At 32.9% G+C, this 22168-nt stretch overlaps 3 protein-coding genes across 3 annotated transcripts; 1 reads left to right on the forward strand and 2 right to left on the reverse strand.

The window, feature by feature from the left end:
- Positions 1 to 692: 692 nt before the first annotated feature.
- LOC25499620 (nicotinamide adenine dinucleotide transporter 1, chloroplastic) lies at positions 693 to 7465 on the reverse strand. The gene is made up of 9 exons (XM_013594936.3): positions 7084 to 7465; positions 6875 to 6967; positions 6119 to 6225; positions 3694 to 3742; positions 2585 to 2694; positions 1983 to 2077; positions 1788 to 1876; positions 1614 to 1708; positions 693 to 1259 (listed from the first exon to the last, which is right to left on the reverse strand). The coding sequence occupies exons 1-9, from the start codon at positions 7166 to 7168 to the stop codon at positions 1023 to 1025; spliced, it is 960 nt and encodes a 319-aa protein (XP_013450390.1). The 5' UTR covers positions 7169 to 7465; the 3' UTR covers positions 693 to 1022.
- Positions 7466 to 8482: 1017 nt separating this feature from the next.
- On the reverse strand, positions 8483 to 12007 carry LOC25499621 (protein DEHYDRATION-INDUCED 19 homolog 3). Its single transcript, XM_013594941.3, has 5 exons — positions 11671 to 12007; positions 11411 to 11553; positions 9998 to 10075; positions 9593 to 9852; positions 8483 to 8957 (listed from the first exon to the last, which is right to left on the reverse strand). The coding sequence occupies exons 1-5, from the start codon at positions 11720 to 11722 to the stop codon at positions 8852 to 8854; spliced, it is 639 nt and encodes a 212-aa protein (XP_013450395.2). The 5' UTR covers positions 11723 to 12007; the 3' UTR covers positions 8483 to 8851.
- A 3733-nt stretch (positions 12008 to 15740) lies between these two features.
- LOC25499622 (syntaxin-43) lies at positions 15741 to 21605 on the forward strand. Its single transcript, XM_024770438.2, has 8 exons — positions 15741 to 16206; positions 16779 to 17055; positions 17746 to 17835; positions 18309 to 18386; positions 20125 to 20202; positions 20283 to 20348; positions 20461 to 20541; positions 21062 to 21605. Exons 1-8 carry the CDS (start codon positions 16004 to 16006, stop codon positions 21167 to 21169), a joined length of 981 nt encoding a protein of 326 aa, XP_024626206.1. The 5' UTR covers positions 15741 to 16003; the 3' UTR covers positions 21170 to 21605.
- Positions 21606 to 22168: the final 563 nt, after the last annotated feature.

The following is a 22168-nucleotide window of genomic DNA, read 5'->3' on the forward strand; positions in this document are numbered from 1 at the left end:
TGTCTGGGAAATTAGTACGAATAAAGGTTCCACCTACTAAGCTTCATAGGATTTGCAAATACTTGATACTATACTCCCTAATAAAGGATTTCTATTGAATAATTAATTTTCTCATTATCAAGTATAATTTTCATTTTACCATTCTCTAGTAAAGGATTTCTATGGAATATATTCTGCACTCTAGAAAGTGAAAGTAGTGTTTTGCTCTTCGCATGTCATATTCCTATTTCTTGTTATAATGTGTATGTGTAATTTGCACTTGATATCTTTTGTTTCTTATATCACAACCCCAATAACGCCACTCCTTGCCATCTAAATTTCAAGCAGTACCCTCTGGCCTCTTGATTGTCTTTATCTGCCTCGTCTTATAGCCCAAAATAATACTAAACCATGTTGATAGAAATCCGATTGAGAGGAGCTGGAATCAAAGCAAAGAGTTGTTTTCTTTTGGTTGTCATACTCATAGGAATGGACAAACGAATCCAATCCAATGTGTCATGTCGAGCCGTTCAGTTATGTCTTGAACTTTGGATGCCAAACAAGAAGTGGACGCTAATGATTAGTTGATTACTAGTCCTTAATCTTCATGGTTTGATAATAGCCCACTTTAGTAAAGTCTCAAACTTTTTTTAATAGACAAATGACACATGTTAAAGAACTCGTGATGGAAATTCTAGGTTAAAAGCAGTATATGATATGATAAGATTATTCAGTAGTTTCCAAATAAAATAAATGACATCCTCACAGTATCATACTACTAATGTCTTTATCGTCATCATCATTCTCAAATCTATAATTATCCATCGGTCTCTCTACAAAGTACAAACAATGACCTTGCAGACGTTTGACTAGGGAAAACAGTCTCAATTGTTGCTTTAATAATGTGTTGCTCTACCTAACAATAACTAAAAATATAAAGAATGGTATATGCATCGCCAGGAGAATCATTAATTAGCTGGACTAGCTAATGTTTTTTATCTACTGCTATAGATGATAGATGATCATGTCCATAATCAATTATATCATAAAATATGAGGTTGTGGATCAGAAGGAAAATGTGAAACAAGAAAACGGTGTATCATTTCAAAGCTGGTGAATGTGATTACGGCAGCTGGTGTTGTCCTCAAAAGGTTGGTAGCACATCCTCGGTAAAAGCCAGGCACACCTTCTTGTTGAAAAACCTTTCTAATGCAGTCAATCATACCAGAGTATCGTTTCTCAGAGTGATGCCCTTGTTCTTGCAATCTGGAACGTACAACCTGCAAATATAATTCAAAATTATGTTACTTTTTAATGTTTGTCAGCCCAAAGAATGAAAATGAGTAACATTAAATTTAAGAATCCCTGCTCAATTCAAAGGGATATGGCTCTCTAAGTTGACAGTTAAAGAGAGGAAATGATGAAAAAGTGTATTATGCTCAAAATATTCAAGAAAAAGCTAATTCCAAAGTATTATTCTTGGGTTCTTTAAACATTGAAGGACTATAAACTATTTTTCCATCAAATGATTAGCAAGGTTATTTCATTCACAAGACCAGGCATCAAGAGGCGTGACTACCTACCTACAATTGTGCAAAAATATCTTTATCTAAATTAAGTGTTCAGCAACATACCTCATGGGGATATGTCAATGTGGATGCAAAAATTTTGGAGACTGATGAAGCAATAGCAACATCACGTGCACCAAGTTTATCGACTGCTGCGTCATCTAATACAAAACAATGATCAAACTAAGTGACTGCCAAAATTTCAAGAGTATAAAGAGAAGAGAACAGGCATGAAATTACCTTGATTTGCTAAATAAAATTTAATTGTTTCATACATCGGGAATTGAATGGCAACATGACTGATACCGGCTAGAGCAGGTACAAGGCCACTGTTTATGGTAAAGAATATACCAACCGTCATTAAAGTGTTAATTATTAATCATAATGTCATGTCCATTGACCATCCAGTTGCTTTCGTGATTAAAAAACACCAACCTGTACAGCCCCCGTATGCCCTCCTCACTTGCAATTCTCCTCAATGCAGATAGTGTGCTCCTATATGGCACAACACCAGATCTCATTCCCTGGGTCTGCATTAAAAAGGCAGCAAGCTTACATTGCAGAATATACAAACGTGCACTGATTATAAGCTAGACAAAAGAAGCTCTTTAGTTCTTTTATTGTGTCTCTACTCTATGATTTCAACACATAATAATGCGTGTAAGATGGAGTTTTATGTGCTGAATAATAGATAATATGATCTGACCAAGACAAAATATATACACTAGCTGTTTTATGTGCTCGATCTTTTATTAAACCCACTAAATAGAGGTTTTATTATCTTCCATGTATGTGATACACAGAGCTTCCAAACAATGTCAAATGCACAAGGACTTCATTGCCTCCTCATTTTTTTTTTTGAGCAATTCATTGCCTCCTCATTTGATTACCACACAATCCTAGAAACTGTGTGCTATTAAGAATAGAAAAATTGAATTTTACTAAGAATATAGGTAGATCATGCATTACGCCAATTATATGCTGCTAACATAATCAAATAATTAGCAGAACATTCGGCATGAATTGAAGAAACACACTTGAAGTCTAGTCTTGACAACCCAGAGTGGATTTGTAAACAAGGTAGTTGCAGCTCCAGCACCAGCAGCAGCTACCATATTAGATCCAACTGAAAGGTGATGGCTTTCATCTGCATAAATATTATAGGGGTTATATATAATTTGTACATTTTTATAACTCGCTTCTAGAACCTATGAATCCCACACATAGTACGACACAAATACAGGGACACCATGAAATTTTAAAAAGCAAGATATGACACAACCAAGATACATTAAGAGGCATTCACAGTGTTGTGTGCAACATAAATGCAGTGTTTGTTAAAAGGCATTCACATTACTAATTGCTCATTAATATATAAACATATCAATAGTCAATATATAATGATCACAATTTATTAAAAAGATATACTTAGTAATCGTAATAAGTAAGCATAATTACATATCTCTGGTGATCGTGATACTTCAGTGTTTTTGTAACATTAAAATGCACAATGTTTGTTAAGAGACATACACATTACTAATTGTTCATTAATACATAAAATATCAATTGTCATTATGCAATATATGATCACAATTTCCCCCAAAAAAAACTTACTTAAGTAGGCATTTTTTTATTCTTAAAATTTGGGTTAGACCTAACTCAACCCTTCAAAACTGGCTTTTAAGGTGAAGAATGCCTCCTACTTATAAACTCATTTTCAGGCTATATCTCACACATGTGGGACTCTTAACAGTTATATATCTTTCACCAACGCATATCAAAACATATTATTTCTACTATGAATATGTCAAAGAAAAACACAAAATTTTGTGTCTATAGTTAGTAAGACATATATAAAATGTACCGTATCCGAATGACAATCGTTTCTTCCTTTGGTAAGACGTAGCTGTTAAGTATTGGGTGAAATATTTTTAAAAAGAATAGAAAACTATAAGGTTCTTCCTGGGCACGTGTTAGACACCGATACTTTTCAATTTTCAAACTATCTTGGCTTCATAGGATAAAACAAAGCAAGTTGGCATCTCCAAAATTAAAAATCAATTAGTGGACTATTTACATCACAAAAAGAATTATGTTAACAACTCCCCCTAATTTGGTTCAATATGAAAGTAAGCAATGGACTAACCATCAGAATGAAGAAGGCTTTTGAGCTGCTCATACATAGTAAAATAAACCTGCAAGTTTACAATACATTTAGAACACTTAATTATGACATAAGATATCAGTGTTATGCTTTTGAAAAGCATGTAGACAGATTAAATCTTGAGATTTGTACAGCCTAAGAAATAAACCATCTAACAGTAAGCTAAATTGATTAGGCAACAAGAAAGGACAAAAAAAAAAGGCATAAGCTTAAGGATCAAAGGACTTTACTAGCTTGGCCTAAAAATACTATTAAGTCTCATTGGAATGCTGATAGCTCTGCTTGACTCACAACTATCAAGAATTACTGGGGTCAGCAACATGTGGTCTATTAGTTTTGCTTTGGTTTTTGTCTTGACTTATTTTAGCAATTTCAATTGGTCTCTTAAAGTCCAATACTTAGTCTTCTCCAAGAATATGCTACATGTGTAATTTATTTGACTTAAATGGTCTCTCCACTCTGTATCTTAGTAACCGGTAATAATTAGTTTAACATGGGCCTTGAGTCATGAGTCACAGACAATTGGTCCCCAAGCTCTGACTAGTCCTATTAAACTGTGTGTGTGTGTGTGTGTGTTAGCAACTTGGATTTATTATAGAAAATGACAGAGAGATAGAAGATGTCAACCATAGGAACCAAATAGCGTGGATGAAATGGAAGAAGTCTACGAAAACGAAAACGAAATTTTTATCACACAACTAAGAACTGCAATGTTATGCTGAATAGAATGTCAGGTAATAGTGATATAGCTTTCTAAAGATACTTGAGGTAGCTCTCATAGTAGAAAATATGATTGTCTCATTTTAAGTAATTTGAACATGTGCAAAGAAAACCCGTGGAAGCATCAATAAATAAGATAGACACGATGGAAGATGGCCCAATAATTAGCAATAAGTAGAGATCAAGGGAAACTATAGGTCAAAAGCGATTCGAATTTAAATGATTAATCTTAGGCTATGGCTCGTGACAGGACATGATGGTATTGTCTAATCCACACAGCTGATCCCATTTAGAGAGAAAAAGCTTTGGTCATTGTTGTATAATATGTATAGTAAAGCCCAATAACTTAATCACTTAGAACCAGCCTTAAAGCCCCGTTTGGATTGAGCTTATGAAAAATAGCTTATGCAAATAAATAAGCTTTTATATTAATTCATAAGTTCTAATTAATAAAAATTGTATCGTCATAAGTTGTTTTTTCATAAACTACCTTAACAAGCTTATGAATAATAAATAAAAGCTTATTTATTTGCATAAGCTGTTTTGCATAAGCTCAATCCAAACGGACCCTAAACATATAAGGCCAGTTGAATTGAGATCAAGCTCACAGCGATCGTGTGCTCTAGTATTTCAATAAGAAGCATCTGAAAAAAATCTAGCTCACAGCGATCGTGTGCTCTAGTATTTCAAGAAGAAGCATCTGAAAACAATCTTTGTCAAGAAATCACAAAATCTATGATCAGCGAGAAGTGGTAAAGTTGCAAGTAACTGACTTCATACCCTGGCATTTCAGAGCAGCAGGCCCGACCCTTGGAATGTGCAAGGTAAGCTACGGTGCCGGGCCTCACAATCTTAGGAGCCTCAATTTTTTTTTTAATATAGCACTCAAAAGTGTTAGGTATATATAATAAAATATAAAAAATCAATAGACATCTTGGAATAGTTTAGTGGTAAAATAGAAAGCACTTGAGTCATCGGTCTTGAGGTTCAATCCCGAGCATTTGTGTGAATTTGAACCAAATATAAAAGTCTCAATTACATACACAACTACTAGGCCATTACAATTTAAAATGCATTTCAGAGTTATCTGTGAATGTAGAAAACTACTATACATCTTGAATTTTTTGTCATCTATTTCCATCAACAATGCAAATTAAATCCGTTAAATAATTAGTATTTTTTCTATTGTTTTAAGTTTAATCATGCATGCTAGTACTAGTGGTTAGTGAAGTTCAACACAAGTTAGTTAGTCCTTCCCATACAAACTTACTTTTACTTAATAAGAATGACTTTTTTTTATGTTATTTACAACTTAAATAGATGATTACTATTGCTTAAAAAAATCTTGTTTTTCCATAGGGGCCCATTTTTAATATTTGAACATGGTCTCCGATTTTACCGGAACGGCCCTGCAGAGCAGCATAAATCCAAGGACTTCAAAGTTTAAACAAGCATCCATAAACAGTTTTGGAACTGTCATCTTTTTCCCAAGAGTGAGGTAGGCATTCATTATTTATTACTGTAGATATAATTCATTGCCAATTTGAGGCTAGAACTGCCAAGGTTACAACAAATACTAGACGGGAATGTAATAACTCTGTTGAGATTCTATTAGTCGTATACTTATTAAGAACATAATACACGCAAAGTCGCAAACAGAACATTGATAAGGAGAACAAAGACTCACCGCCCAATTTGGAAGCAAAGCTAACACAGTGGGAGCCAGCCCACGGTACATGCCGCGTAACCCCTCCTTGTGGAATATTTGTTGCAAACTAGCCACTATCACACTACCTGGCAACAAAAGCACCCAATCCACCAAAATTGCAGTATTCAGTTTCAGTAGTTCAACTGTTGACTAACTTTCATATTGTTATTTGATCCTTCATGTAATAATACCAAAAAGCTCATATCTAAAATCAATTATTTAAACTTTAAAAGTATAATACTAAACAACAAGTATTTAGAATTTAGAATTATCTACATGACAACTCTTCATTGGACCCATTTGGATTGCCTTAATTGAGCTTATCTACTAGCATAACCACTTGCAAAACTGTTCAGGAGAGCTTATGAAAACAACTTATGACATGTCCACAAGCTGTTTTCACGTTATTTCCATAAACTCTCAAGGCTAACTTATGAAAACAGTTTATAGCTTACTGCATTCGGTCACATTTATAAGCAAAAAAACATTTTTTTAAGTTCACTGAATAATTAATGTATCTGGATTATAAATGTGACTACATACATTAGTTATTCAATGAACCTAGAAAGTTTTTATTTTTATTTTTTTGCTTATAAATGTGAAGTATATCATATGAAAACAATTTGACCTTATTATACGTTACATAATAGAAATAGCTTATATGTTAAGCTCTTACTTTAAGTTGTTTATCCAAACATTGTCTCCTAGAAGAAGAGTGGGCAGGTTATATGGTACCTTTAACAGTTCCATTAGCGAGCTGGGGAACACCAACTTGAAACCTAGTTTTGATAACATCTAAAGGACACACAAACGTAGCAGCAATAACTCCTACATCAAATTAAACAGGAAGAAATATAAATAAATAAATAAATAAATGAATTAAATTAAAAAAAAAAAAAAAAAAAAAAAAAAAAAAAAAGGGCAGCTGAGAAAAGAAGGTATACCAGCGGAAGCACCGGATGCAGCATTGAAGAGGATACATTTGGGGTTGATATTAGTGGGTGCGGTATGGGCATCGGAGGAAGACATGGGTGGTGAAATCGATAGAAAGAGAGATGAAAGTGAAAAAAGAGTCCTCTCTGGAGAGGGCTATGGCGGAGGAACAAGGTCGCATGGCCTGAAACTGGGAAAGAGATTGAGAGACAGAGTCTCTGTTTCGATGATGGATCGATTTGAGACGAATGAGATTAGAGTATTAGGGTTCTATCTATGTATCTATCAACGTCAACGCACGAGAGTCAAATTTGTCACCTCACCACAAATAACCATTCCTTTTTCTCTGCTTCTCCGTCACCAATCCACAATTACCCTTCCTCAATAGGTCCCCATCAACTAACTTTAATATCGTATGACACTTAAAAATAAAAATAAAAATAAAAAAATTACTAAAATATTTGTATTGGAAAATGTAAAGAAGTCAAGTATAACTCATTTGCTATGGACAATGCATCATATATATATATATATACGACGGTTGGGGTTTGAACTCTGACCACTATAAAAAAAGAAATATAAAGAAGTTGTATATTCGGCTTTATGAAAATCAAAAAAATTTATTTTTTTAAATATAAAATCAACAATTTATTATTTTCAATATTTTTAGCTCTCTTATGCGTATAGGTTAGTACGACCTTCTCAATTTATGATACTTTAGTAAATAGATTGCAAGGTTTCGGTCTCTTTTTAAGAAAATTGATGGTGCATAATTTTGATCATCCAATTTGACAACGTAATAATATTATTAAGTGATCTGACATGAAAATAAATAATTTAATTGTTGAAAGTCTTTAAAGATGGGATGATGTTAAATTGAGTTGTGACAAAGCAAACATACCCAAAATAAAATCAATTGAAATATAAATATAAAAGATTTATATCCCCGTGAGCTTAGCTCAGTTGGTAGGGATATTGCATATTATATGCAGGAGCCGGGGTTCAAAACCCGGACACTCCACTTCTCCACAATTAAATTGTGTGAGCTCTAACCACTAGACTACTTGACCAAAAAAAAATATAAAAGATTTATTGTGATGTTATCAAATTGGATCGTTAAAATTATGGATTGGCAAAACAAATTGAATTTGAAAACCAAAATTTCGCAATTAAAACTAAGACTAAAACCGTATATAAGCCATTCTTTTATTAAGATATATTCATTAGACTATTAGTTTAAATCATAGTCATAAGTGTTGACCACACATTGAAAATATCAAAAAGTGGAAAATATGAAATTAGAACTCTGACCCTTGCATGTCAATGTCCATAAAGCTTATCAAATGAGTTGTGCTCTTGAAACCTATTATATTTTGTCAAGCTAATCCAATCCTACTCTTGTTTTAGGTATAGGCAATTATGATTATGATTATAGACCCACTCACTGTGCACAATTTTTACAACTTAAAGGTCTTGCAACTTCTGACATTAGGCCTCAGTAAAATTTCTCACTTTACCTCTCTCTCACTCACAGTCTCACACTCTTAAAGCAAAGCAGAACTGTTGGAAGGTATAATTCCTGAGAGATATTAGACAAGGGTATATGCCATGTTTCCTGAACTAATGTAATTTCATAGCCCCTGAATGTACATTTCATTTCATACAAATAAATATAATTCCTACATATATCATGTATCCTCTTCATGATGGACATCAACTTCTTTAACTCTCCTTTTTTATTCCATCAAATTGATAAAAACTGATTCTTATTTGTCTGGGTCAAAGGTCGGGATCAAGAATAGTGGACAGCAAAAGCCCCTGTACAAACTCACTACGCCTTGCTTTCTCTACTTGGTCTTTGTGAGATAAAGATGGTGGAACATCTCTGCAATAGTATAGAAGAATTAGATTACATATCCAACAAAAAGAGAGATAAAAGTAGATAAGTGAATCAAATATCTTAATAAAGTGAGAAAGTTTTGTTTGGAACCTGATAGCATAACCTATACTATTACAAGATGTAGCACAGGTTAAAAAAAAGAATAGACTTAAATTGCCTCCTCAAGTATATTATTAACTTTGCAGTGAATGTTACAAAGTTGAAAAACATTAATAATTACAAATATTACAAAATATAAATCAAATCCAACTGTATTAGAGGGATGCTTCTAGTGATTTAATGTAAAATGCCTGTTAAGAATATCTAGAGGTAAATTTTTTGAACAATCAATGATCCACCAGCTAATTATGATAGGATCAAGCAACTTGTATGGACAACAAATTTATGATTTCTAAGTTAATGTTTATAATACAAGAGTAATGTGGTATATTCATAATCAAAAGTAAATTGTTGGAATTAAAATGAACTATGACCTGGGAAAACTTTACAAGCAATATTAGGGTCTCAAGTCTTATAGTCGCTACTTTTAAAAAGACTTTAACCAACACTTTTAATTTGAAGATTATGTCTATGACAATATTGAAAAAAAGAGAAGCTGAAAGAGTGATACTGTATCTTACCTTTCTAACACTGTATCATGTGAGTGTATTTCTTCAATGCTTGCTTCACTTGATGAATCGAGCTGCACATTTTCATGTTCACCGGAAGCAGTTGCACCACATAAAAATGACAGAAATGGATCACAAGTCGTCTTGGAGGTAGGCATCACAGGCGACAACTCATCAGAGCAAGATTTCCAGTGTCCGTCCCGTCGACCCTTTCTTGAAAAGGAAAGGGTTTGGTAGGAATCATGTTTATGGGATTTTGATTTGAGATGACTGTAATCTCCAGTAAAGGAAACACACGGTTGAATGAAAGACAAATGAAAAAACAATGACAAGAAGTAAAAGGAGGCAAAAACAAAATTAATGTTATTTATTATGACGAAGTAAAATCATTTCTATGATGAAAATCAGAAAGGATATCTTAAATAAGTCTCCATGTTGTGCAGTTATGTGATCAACAATATTTGTGCCAACCCACATGGCACAAACTGGACAAATCTGCATGAACACACAGAGATGGATATAAATGAGAGTAATTCGACAAACCTGAGTATAAATAGCACTGCAAATGATAAGCTAGTAGAGAAATCTATTTTTATGGTATAAAAGAAATTATACACACTTTGATTTCATGGGCTATTGCAGGTAGTCATCATCACCAACTTCTAAGTCTGCTAATTGAACCCTCAAATCAAGAGGAACATTATTAATAGGTCATTTAGCAAACTTGTGATAATATGGAGTATCTTACTAATATTATCACTTCTTATAATCCACATTGAAGTAAAATTTAATAAAGTATTCAAATTTTTATATTTATCATCATATATATTAAAGAAAACTCGTGCAATTACAAATATGTTATCAGTCAAATGATTAATGGAAAGTATTAGTAAGATCTAGACCAATAACCAAATGCAACATTTCTCCTGAAAGGCAATTCAAATTTGCAAACTTCTAAATTAAGTGTATCATAAAATGCTACATCTTTTTTTTTTTTTTGAAGGATAAAATGCTACATCTTGGAATTCATTTTTGACTTGTGGAAAAAATCATTGTCTTTGGAAGAAGGAAACAGCAATTTACTAAGGCCTTGGAAAAGTGAGAAGCAATTACATCAAACCAATCCATATTCGAAAGAAACTACATTCAACTCAAATTACAAGCATCGTCACATAAGTCAATAACCACGCTCCACAGTGATTCACAAAGGTTCTTTTTACTTTTTATGTTTGTTTTTTTTCAAAATAAATAGCAACTGTTGAATGCACTGAATCTCCAAAGCAATTACTAACACATGCTTCTTTGTGAATTTGAAGATCATGAATAAACATGTTGATTACTTGATTCTAAAAGAGCGAGAACAAATGAAAACTGAAAACCGATGAGCTTTCTTTGTCAAGCAGAAAACAACCATCTGGGAGTTCTCAATGAGGTCTTTATTGACATACTAATAATTGCAAATTATACTAATGCTTAAAATGGATTTGAAAAAACACATGAAACTACCACAGGTGGTTGGTCCGTAGTGTGTGTAAGTGTGCAAGTCCCGGGTATTTGAGTTTGATTCCAGCTCATCAAAATTATGGATTTATAAAGTTCCAAATCGGATAAGTTATACTCGGTCTTAAAATTTGAGTTGAGTCCGGATTGTAAGGCAAGGGGTGCCTTCTATCTATAAACTCATTTTCAGGCATAGTATCTCATTCATTGAATGTGTGATTCTTAATACATGGAGCAATAACAAAGGTACATGAATTATTTATATACTAACTGAGTCTAAAAAGTTAATAAGAGTAGAAAAGTGATTAAGGTGTGAGATAAGTAAAATACCCCAGATTCGGCTTCAATTGGATGGTCCAAATCAATATGGAAGCATAGCTCTAGAAGATCAAAATCCTCCTCACAAAATGGACATGGATAAATCGTCATCAACTCTTCATCTCCATTAACCTCTTCAAAATCGATTAAGAGCTCTGTTCCAAATAAACATGTAAAAAAAAAACATTTAGCTAAATACATAAAGACAAAACACAAATAAAAATAGTTCGAACAAGAATGTAATGTAATAATGAAAGAAAATGAGGAATCACCTAAGTGGGATTTGAGCCTTGATTGGTAGCTTTTAGAAGTCTCATCTTCCATTGACTTATGTGAAGTACTAGGGTTGTTTTCACAAATACGATGAAAATTGTGTTGTGTCCGACAGAAAGATTTATAGTGTTTATTGTTGTGGGTGGAAAATGTTATGTTGTGAAAAGATAGAGATAGATAGAAGGAAGGAATTCAAAGTACATACGTGTAACATGTTAGAGGCAAAGGCTAAGGAAAAGAGAAGGAGGAAAGTACTGAGGAATTTCGGTTTCCGAGTGTGCGTGCGTGCGTGGTTGTTGCTTTGGACATTGAATCCTTAGCCAGCACGAATTCTACATTTACCAAAACACCCTTCATGCCACTCTTTCTCTTTGTATCTTTTAAGTTGCCAAAGCTTCCTCAACCAAGATCAGATCATTCGCAATGGAGAAAACTACTTTGTTACGTGCATATTTTATTTATTTATAATTTGTTAGTATTAGTATCTAATAAGCATTTAATTTATTGAACCCAACACCTCTCAAAAATAAATTATTGAACCCAACATGTTACATAAATTTTTCAAATGGGGTCTATTAATAACTTTACTTTATATCGTTATATTTTAATATTATAATCTTTAAAATGAGTGAGACCCTTAAATAGTGAGGGTACGTATTTGAGACATTGTTCTCATTGTATACCCATCTTTTCTCCACAATATGAGTATTAGCTAGATATTGATGCTTATGGAGTCATGATATCTTGTTGTGGGTGGTCTAATAGATTCTTATTATTTTCATTTCACTTTAAGCCTTGTTTGGCTTTGAGTAAAAAAATAATAATGTTAATGTGTGGCTTCGGTGTATTTTTTAAAAATCTTAAATTGCAAATTTTTATAAAAAATTGTGTATTCAATTCATTGAAAAATAAAGTATTTTACTTTTTTTTAAGAAATAATCTCTTAATTTGAAATTTTTAAAGAGTGTTTCAGGGCAACATGTTAGCAAAACCTTCAAAAAAATGGTTTGCCTTCTAAAATGCTATTTGTGTAGAGACAAGGTTTTAGAACGTTCCATTCATCCACATTAGATTGGATGAAATAAAACCTGAATGTAAGTTTTAAGATAGTATCAAAGTCTATTTAAGATGTGTCGGGTCATATGCTATCAGATAATTCAGATCATGTTTTAGCATCATTAATGTGAGGAGTATGTTGTAAGTCACATACTAGATGAGATAAGTCTTCAACATAAGTGGCGGTGATCCTTATATTACAGGTCAAATTAGTAAGATTGACAAATTACATCTTTTCAACAATAGGAGGTCGAGTCTAACAAAAATGCTAAACTCCCACAACACGGCAAATCAAAGTTTAAATTTTGGTTGTGAGATGTACTCACATTTAGTGTTAGACACTCGTCAAATATGAAATAATTCAAATATGATTAGTTAAAGTGAAGAGAAATTATGCGAAAAAAATTAAAAATTAAAAATTATAGATAAATTACCTAGATAAATTATGTTGAAGCAAATTCATTTTTTATTCATAATAAAAAAACAAACTAGTGTTCATTTCAATTGTCGATAAACAGATTTTTTATTTTATTTTTTAAGAAGATAAATTAATCCATCCAAAAAGATATTTAAAGTGTTTGTACCAAAAAAAAAGATTAGAAGTGCAAACAAAAAGAAGATAATTAACAAAACACATGCTAAAACAAATGTCTATGAAAATGTTACATTAATGCAGCTCATTGGCAATTTTCTTTTTAACCTAGCGGTCTTCTCCTTCGTCCTTTAGAGAAGGGGGAGCTTAAGGGCCATTTTTTCATTCCAAAATCACCTCTCTAAATCTTTTATTATTTTCTTTTTATTTTAAAAAGTGGATTTTTTCTATATAATTATGATAATGTTGTTTTGTTCGTCATCTTGGTGCGACGATGTTTGATTTTCTATCTTGATGCAGCGTTTGCTCGGGTCAGATTGACCGATTTCTTCATTGATGTCCATTACAAATTCAAACAATGGCTTTGGTGTCTTAAACGTTAAAGATACGAATGCATTAGTATTTTGGACATTTGCATTTTATCGCATTTGTATGCATTTTGCAGTTTTTAGCTATAAACCTAAGCGGTGTGGGTTTATTCACAGATTCATCCATTTCGGTTTTAGCAACTTTGATATATGTATCATTCTTGATCAATGTGATTCTGACAATTTAAACGAATAAATGTTGTTTGTATAGTCTTATAACCCTAAATTTTTATAAAAACTTATGGTCAAACTAATAATAACTAGTTCTATGGTGCAATAAGAAGATAAATCTTACACGATGTACGTATTAGCTTTTATCGTTGGATCAATAAATTTCACCAACGAATCAAATGAGATATGATAAGATTTAATCAAATGTTTAAAATGTAAAAAACACACAATTCTTTTAAAAAATATATATTTAAAAAAACACTTGTGTAAAATTAGTTTGCGACAAAACCTAACCGAGTTTACGTAATTATGTAGACTTGAGGTTTTTACGCAAAATATATTAGACTTGAACGAGTCCTTATAAGCTTTACTCGGACCTGGATCCTCTCAGTAAGAATTTCACTCGATGCTGTCCAATGTAGATCTGAACCTTCAATTTCCCTTTTAATAATTATAAGTACCTGCAATAAACAAAATAAAAACAATTTCTGTTCAAAAAAGTCTTAAGGATTTTAAAAGACTTTGCATGATTTCAACGGACTTGCATCGTAAGATTTTAAAGGATTTGAAAAGATTGTATGAATTTTATAAGATTTCAAAAGATTTAATGAATTTTAAGGATTCATTGGAAAGAAATGATTACAATGTTCTCAATACAGACTCTTTCATTTATATTATTATTTTTTTTACGAGGAAGTTAGAGAAATGATTATAATACACTCTCTTCGTAACATTCTTAATATAGACTCTTATTTTATTATTTTTACGAGAAAGTTAGAGAAAGGAGGGAGAGGGAAAGAGATAGATAGAGAAGAGATACAGAGAAAGATGAATAGAGGATAGAGATAAAAAAATATCATATTTTTATGAGAGACTTTTTCATTCTAAAATTTCACTAGAAAATTCCACAAAATTCAATTTATTAAACAGTCTTTAGAAATATGAATGATTTTGAATATCACGAGACCTTTTTAAAGTGATGAAGAGTCTTGATTAAATACCACAAGACTTTTTTTAAATGACAAAGAGTCTTGATTGAATATCACAAAGACTTCTTGATAAAAAAATCGTTTAAAATCCCTTCAAATCTTAATCCAATACACCCTCCTTAGATTTCACAAGACTCCCCGGTCACATGAGAGAATCTGCTTTCGCTTTACTCTGACTTCAAATCGGCTTTGTCAATCGACAATAAATTAGCACCAGGATTAATCGGTCATTTGACCCGATAGTCTTACTTCTACTGTAAGGCTTTGTTTGGATGAGAGAAGAAAGTGGAAGGAAAGTTAGCAAGAGGGTCATTTGACCCGATAGTCTTACTTCTACTGTAAGGCTTTGTTTGGATGAGAGAAGAAAGTGGAAGGAAAGTTAGCAAGAGGAAAGAATGGTAAAGGAATGAAAGTGACTAGAAATTAAGTGGAAAGTGAGATAATTATTTTAGTTGTTTGGTATAAGTGAAAGTGATAAGAAAGTTGAAGGAAAAAAAGATATCTTATTATTAGTTTACATAAATACCCTTGTATTAATATGGACATATATATTGACAATGATATATATGCATGTATATAAAGTGTGATAAAACCTAATTATGCATATCCATACAAAATTACCATAGTTTTTTTTCGGAACAATAGTCACTTAAAAAACGGAACATTATATTAAAAAAATTGAATATAATTTAAGGAAGGGGAAAAAATGGACTGCACCGTTTTAGAAAAATAGCGTTTCAAAAGTGAGATGGTTTTTATCATTTTTCCATGTTAGATGCCCAAAGCATTGTTTCGTCAGGCTTTATGCACAATTTAAGAAGGAAAGGTTTCAGATGTGGAACCCACCAAATTAAAATTTTCCATCATCTCTTATGGACATGCCAAACGGTGGAAGAAATGTTTATCAACACACTTTCTTTCCTTGCAGCTATCCATCCTTAAACTTTCTCTCGAAACAAACGATACCTAAGAGAAGAGAAGGGATGGACGAGGTAAATTTACGAAACAAACTCTTCCACGATTCCTAAACCCAAAACAGAACCTTTCCACCTATGGTGTAGTTGAATTCGTCGATTTCCACTTTCCATTTCCAAAACGTTTCTGATAATCAACCCACTTTCAGAAATCGAAGAACCAAACCATCCTCGATCATTCAATGGCAACGAGAAATCGAACCGTAGAGTTCAGAAAGTACAGAGACAGCGTCAAAAGCTTACGCACTCCTCTTTCTTCATCAGCTTCTGCTTCTTCCGGTGGTGGTCCTGTCATTGAAATGGTCAACACTTCGCTTCTTCGTACCAATAATGGATCTTCTTATACTCCTCTCAGTACCCATGATCCTGGTCCATCCTCTTCAAGGTTTTTTTCCCTCCTTTCTTCGTTTATATTTCAATTCTATGCATTATAGCGATGCTAATTATGTATTAGTATTAGAATTTGACCCAGTAGTTAAGTTTCAATCTTTTTATCACTATGGACCTCTGTGAGTGTAAAAGTTTAGTTTTTGATTCGTGGGCAATTTCCAATGTCCCTTTGTGAGTATAAAAGTTTAGCGTTTGATTAAAATTGTTAATGCAACTTATTAATCATCTACGGAATTTTGTTGGCACAAGTTTAAATGTGATTAACCTCGACTTTCAAGTGTTCAAAAATCTACATGTAGTTGGAAAACACCTAAAATTGTGGTTAATAATGTTCAAATCCGTGGTTAATTAAGATCAATTGATAGTTAACGAGTTATCTAATTTTGATGTATCCTTTAACCACTCATTGAACTGTGTTAACAATTCAAAAGGTTGTTGAATTTTGTTGTCCTAAATTGATGTTCAACTAAAATTTCTGTTTACAAATTTGTTGGGCTTGATACATTCAAAATGTGTATTTGAAAGTCATTGCAATTAATCGTAAAATATTGTGTTTTGGTGCGTCAGTGATGCATTTACTGTGGGTTTGCCGCCATCTTGGGTGGATGATTCTGAAGAAATAGCTACAAATATACAAAGTGCAAAGGTTAAAATGTCTGAGTTAACAAAAGCTCATGCAAAGGCTTTGATGCCTTCCTTTGGTGATGGTAAAGATGATCAACGTCAGATTGAGACTCTCACCCGGGAAATTACGGCTCTCCTCAGAAAGTCTGAAGTGAGGCTAAAAAGGCTTTCTGCTGGTAGAGGGTCTTCTGAGGATTCTAATGTCAGAAAAAATGTGCAGGTAATTTTGATGTAGAAAAATTCTATACAATCATATGTAGTGCACTCTATTTTGTTCAACTCTGCTATTTTTTATCAGTTGAGGTTGACTTTATAGTTCTTAAGGAAGGTAGATGTCGACTCTGATTAATATTTATTTTGGAAGCAAAACAGATAGATACATTTCAGGTTACCGAACAATCTAGGTTTTGACTTCTCTTAGTCAGGACTTAGGAGATTGTCCTGAATGCATATAAGCTATTGAGGAAATGTTATCTTTAATTCAACTATGAATAACTGGTGTTATTGGTGAATTATGGTTTTTGCCTTTCGCCACCCTGCGAAAATGTTATATTTAAGTCAACTATGAATAACTGGTGTTATTGGTCAATTATAGCTTTTGCCTCTCCCCACCCTTCAATAGCCCATCCTGCCTTATCTTGCTCCTCCTTGTTTTTCATGTATTATTCCACATTAACTTATATCCTACTTCATCTGAATTTTGCTGCTCTTTTACTTTTACTTGACTGATTTTTTACTGTTCACTTTGAAAATGGTTTATTCGTAAATTTGGCTTTTTTAAATATACAAGAGTTTACCTCTATCTCGAGTGCTTGCATATTTTAGGCGATTTATTGTGTGCAAAATTTTGTTTGTACGAGTCCGACTTCCTGGAATTTGTATGACCGGCTTTTGTATCTACCTTTGTCAGCGTTCACTTGCTACAGACCTTCAGAACCTGTCAATGGACCTCCGGCGGAAGCAGTCAACATATTTGAAACGTTTACAGCAGCAACAAGAGGTTACAAATTTTCATGTCTATCCGGTTTTTCAATTGCTGATTCTTTCATACTATCCTCCTACATTTTTACTATTCCTTTTTCTTTATTTGTTCACGAATTTACATTTGTAGAAATGTTGCCGTTTTTTTATCTTTTTTTCTTTGGATTTAATTGTATACATACACCGGCAATATAAAACTTTTTTACACATGCCCAATCAAATCACTCCATTTAGATATTTGTGGCGATGCTTCAGGAATTAACCTAAGAAAGTGGCACTGTTGTGTGATTTGATTGGATGTTTGTTTAAAAAAAAATTACACTGTCAGTGCGTAGAAATTAATCTATTATTTTTTCTTTCTTTTGGTATTCAATTGATTGAACTTATTATCACTAGCCACATTTCTGACCCTCGAGTTTCTGTGATTGGAACTACACCTGTCTGTATTTTATATTGCGTCACTGACATCTATATTTGGGTGTAATTACACAGGGTTACGACGGGATTGACTTGGAAATGAACTTTAAAGGGAGTAGCTCTGGATTTCAGGATGATGAATTCGATGATGTGGTATGTGTTTTATTGTAACTAATCTCTCTAGCTGGACAATATTATTTTAAAAAACCTCGTGTAGTGTAACTAAAGGAAGAATTATAGTCCCTCCCAAACAAGTAACTTTTGATGATTTCTCTTCCCAACCAAAGGCAAGTTGTAATGGTGAAATTCCATGATTTCGGTTCAAACTTGACAGTGATGTGTTCTGACCTCTTACAATCCTCTAATTGCAAAAATTGTGTGGGTGTGTGCTCGGGAATGGGATAGTCATAGGACTAAAGAAAAACAGAAATTTGAAATTAATATTTATTTCTGGGCTCAATTAATGTTATGTCTGATTTTAAAATAACGGTTCTGAAATATTAGATTCAGTTATATCATTATATATAGAGCATCCTCATATAATTATATTTTTTTTAATAATTGTTAGTCAACATGTTAGATGCATATTTTTCTTTTTGTGTCATGAGTTTTTTCTTGCTTTGCTGTGGGTTTTAGATCACGGATTCAAAGACATTTATTTTCTTCTCTTTTTTCCCTCTTGCTGTTTCCTTTGGTTAGGAGGATTAGGGATTTTTAAGAACCTCCTATCCATGAGTTTTTACTTGCTTTGTTGTAGGTTTTAGATCACCGATTCAAAGACATTTAGGGGTTGTTTACTTCTTCATAATGTTTTCAATTTTCATTTTTGATTTTATATGTGTAACAACAACTTTCTTCTTATGATCACCGATATTACCATATGCTCAATTTTCATTTTGACCACCATATGCAGTTGGTGAGGGACAATGAGGTTTTCAGAAACAATAAAGGTGTCTTTTCAACATTTTCAAAAATACTGAATTTGTTTTACGAAATTCACATTGAGACAATCAGAAAAACATATTTTGACATTCATCATTTATTTTAGAAAGGAAGTACACAAGGCCTTATCTTTTCCTCGCTTTTTATCTATTAGTAGTTGCTTGTTCGTGCACAACGTTCTAGTCAAGTTTGCGCTTGAAACGTACAAGCTTCGACCCATATCCTTTTCAGCTGAAACCTGCAATCTCATTTCTCTTTTTACACCCTTCTTTCTTTACTGTTCCGGGCTTCACTTGACATATTTCTTTCTACTGTTTACGAACAAGGAAATGGTCAACAGATAGGGGAAAATAGTTGAAACTTGAAAGGATTTAATTTTTTTTTTAAGAAGCTAAATTAGCCCACCAAAATTGACACCGAGGGAATCAAACTTGAGACTTTGAGGAGGAGCACACTCCAAGGTCCCAAGCTAACAACACCAGGCCAACCCAAGTGGGATAGTTATACAGAATGAAACTTGAAAGGAGAAACCCTCGTAGGATAATTATTTCTCCTTCGTTGTTCAGATTTTCATTCTTCAGCAACAGATTAGTCATTAATTATTATTTCATTCTTAAGTTCTGATTTGTGTGTTTGTAACACTTCCTCTTGATTTTTCTATTCCAAGAAAAGAAAAGAAAAAGTTTGCTGCAATACGATCTAAATTTTGTAAATAAATCCAATATCTTTTTAATATAAAAGGAAAAATGGAAAAGCGATCCCTTTTCTTGTTTTCAGCACACTTGGTTTTATTGAACTATCTAAAATATGATAGTTTATCACTTATCTCACATCATGGATTAATCAAAAAAGAATCGCACGGTGAATTATATATTTTTCATTCTCAAATTTCATATCCTGATGCAGTTGTATCCTAAGAAAGAGATGATGATATTTTGATTGATTTCAGGGTTTTAGTGAAGAGCAAATGACAAAGCTAAAGAAAAATGAACACATCTCAGCAGAAAGAGAAAGAGAAATTGATCAGGTACTTTGAAGGCATTTGGTGTTTCGCTTGTAGAAAAATCACTTTATGTATCTTGTCTGACAGTGTGAAATTTACTGTAGGTTGCTAAATCAGTCCACGAACTTGCTCAGATCATGAAGGATCTCTCCGTTCTTGTGATAGACCAGGTAAGTGGCGTACCCTTTTTATTATAAAACGAAATAGATTTATTTATTTTTTTGGCAAAATGGATTTATTATTATGGAATGAAAAGTGACTCAAAAGTTGATGCTTCTGCAGGGAACAATTGTGGATAGAATTGACTACAACATTCAGAGTGTTGCTACAACCGTTGAGGAGGGCTTGAAGCAGTTGCAAAAGGTTCTGTTTTCTCTTACCTTCTTAAATTACTACTTCTGTAAGATTTTTCTCGGTCTTTGCGAGTCAGTGCATTTATCGACAGTAGCGGATCTCTTTAGGGGCAGTCTTATCCAATGGCATCCCCCAGGTTTTCCTTATATACTATATTAGGTGTATTATATCAATTAAATTTCGGCTGTTGCAGTGGAAAGGGGGGTGCTGTAATTTACTAAAGGTCGCCGGTTAAACACTTCCACATCTTCTTTTTACATATTTAATCTTCTACTTTTACATATTGTATTAAAAAAAACGTTTTTGAGGGGATTCAAACCCACATCCTCTTGTTCTTTTCAAACAATTTATACCACTAGGTCAGTTACTAATTATTGTATCTTCTTGAAACCGTTTAATATATATTCCATAGAAGTTTGGCACCCCCTACAAATCAACTCAAGATCCGCCACTGTTTATCAACCTTTTTTTTTTAATTTTGTAGCTGCTATAAGCATGTTATAAATCTATTAAAACATTTTACTTACAGGCAGAAAGAACACAGAAAAAAGGAGGGATGATTACATGTGCAACAGTGCTTGTTATCATGTGCTTTGTCATGCTAGTTCTGTTGATCCTCAAGGAGATAATATTCTAGCCACATTAATTTACCTGCATTACATACCATCTAACACGAGAGCTAATTCACTTTCTTCGAGTCTATTTGAATCCAATTGGATTTTGTTTGAAGACAGTTATAATTGACGCTTCAGGTACTGGAGTTTGGTTTCTCAAAAGGCATTGAGTTTACAAAATCAGCCATATCATAGAATTTGAATGGCAATAGGGGGATGCTGCCCACAAAATAGTTTGTTGCATTGTAGTTGTAGGTGCTTGAGATTAGTTTAGAAAGAAGACAGACTTGTACATGATTTAACCGACTGTATCAAGTAAATAGTGAGTGATTTTCAGCAACCTCTTTGCTGTCGATTTAGTCTTATGCAAGAACAGATATTGAATTAAACCAAGTAGTAGGGCAAACTACAATTTTTCAATGTGATACATCTAAGTCATCAAACGTGTTAATTTACATATATTTCTACGTTTACCACCTCTCCAAACTACTACAATTTTCATTTTTTTCCTTTTGAAAGATAATTTTCTATTTAATACTATGCCGGCACAAAAAATTAACTTGTAAGGGATTTGGCCTTATTGTTGGATCCTGGCATTTGTGAGGTTTCCTGGTTTTAAATTTTAATGCATTCACGGACAATACCTGCATTTCGTCCTCTCCTTGCTTGGTCCGACATGTTTCCTTGCAAGTTGTCTTGACCATAAATATATTTATTCAAATTTAAATATCGGAATTCAGGAAATCTTTCATAAATTTATATGCTGGTGAAATTCAAAATTTCTGTGATCTAGAATAATAAATATCCAACAAAAAAAAAACTAATTAAATGACAGAGGAGACATGTGGGTTGGTTTTAACTTCTTTCTAGCCCTATTGCTGAAGCTTTTTGATAGATTTACCAGTAATATAATTAACCACATAAGACAAGATTTCTTAGGATGAAAGTGTCAGTGATTAGCAAGAACACTTTATTATTTGATTTAACATCGAATCCATGACTTACTTTTACGATTTAAACAA

Source organism: Medicago truncatula, chromosome 7, assembly GCF_003473485.1.
Source record: "Medicago truncatula cultivar Jemalong A17 chromosome 7, MtrunA17r5.0-ANR, whole genome shotgun sequence".
Taxonomy (NCBI): Eukaryota; Viridiplantae; Streptophyta; class Magnoliopsida; order Fabales; family Fabaceae; genus Medicago; species Medicago truncatula.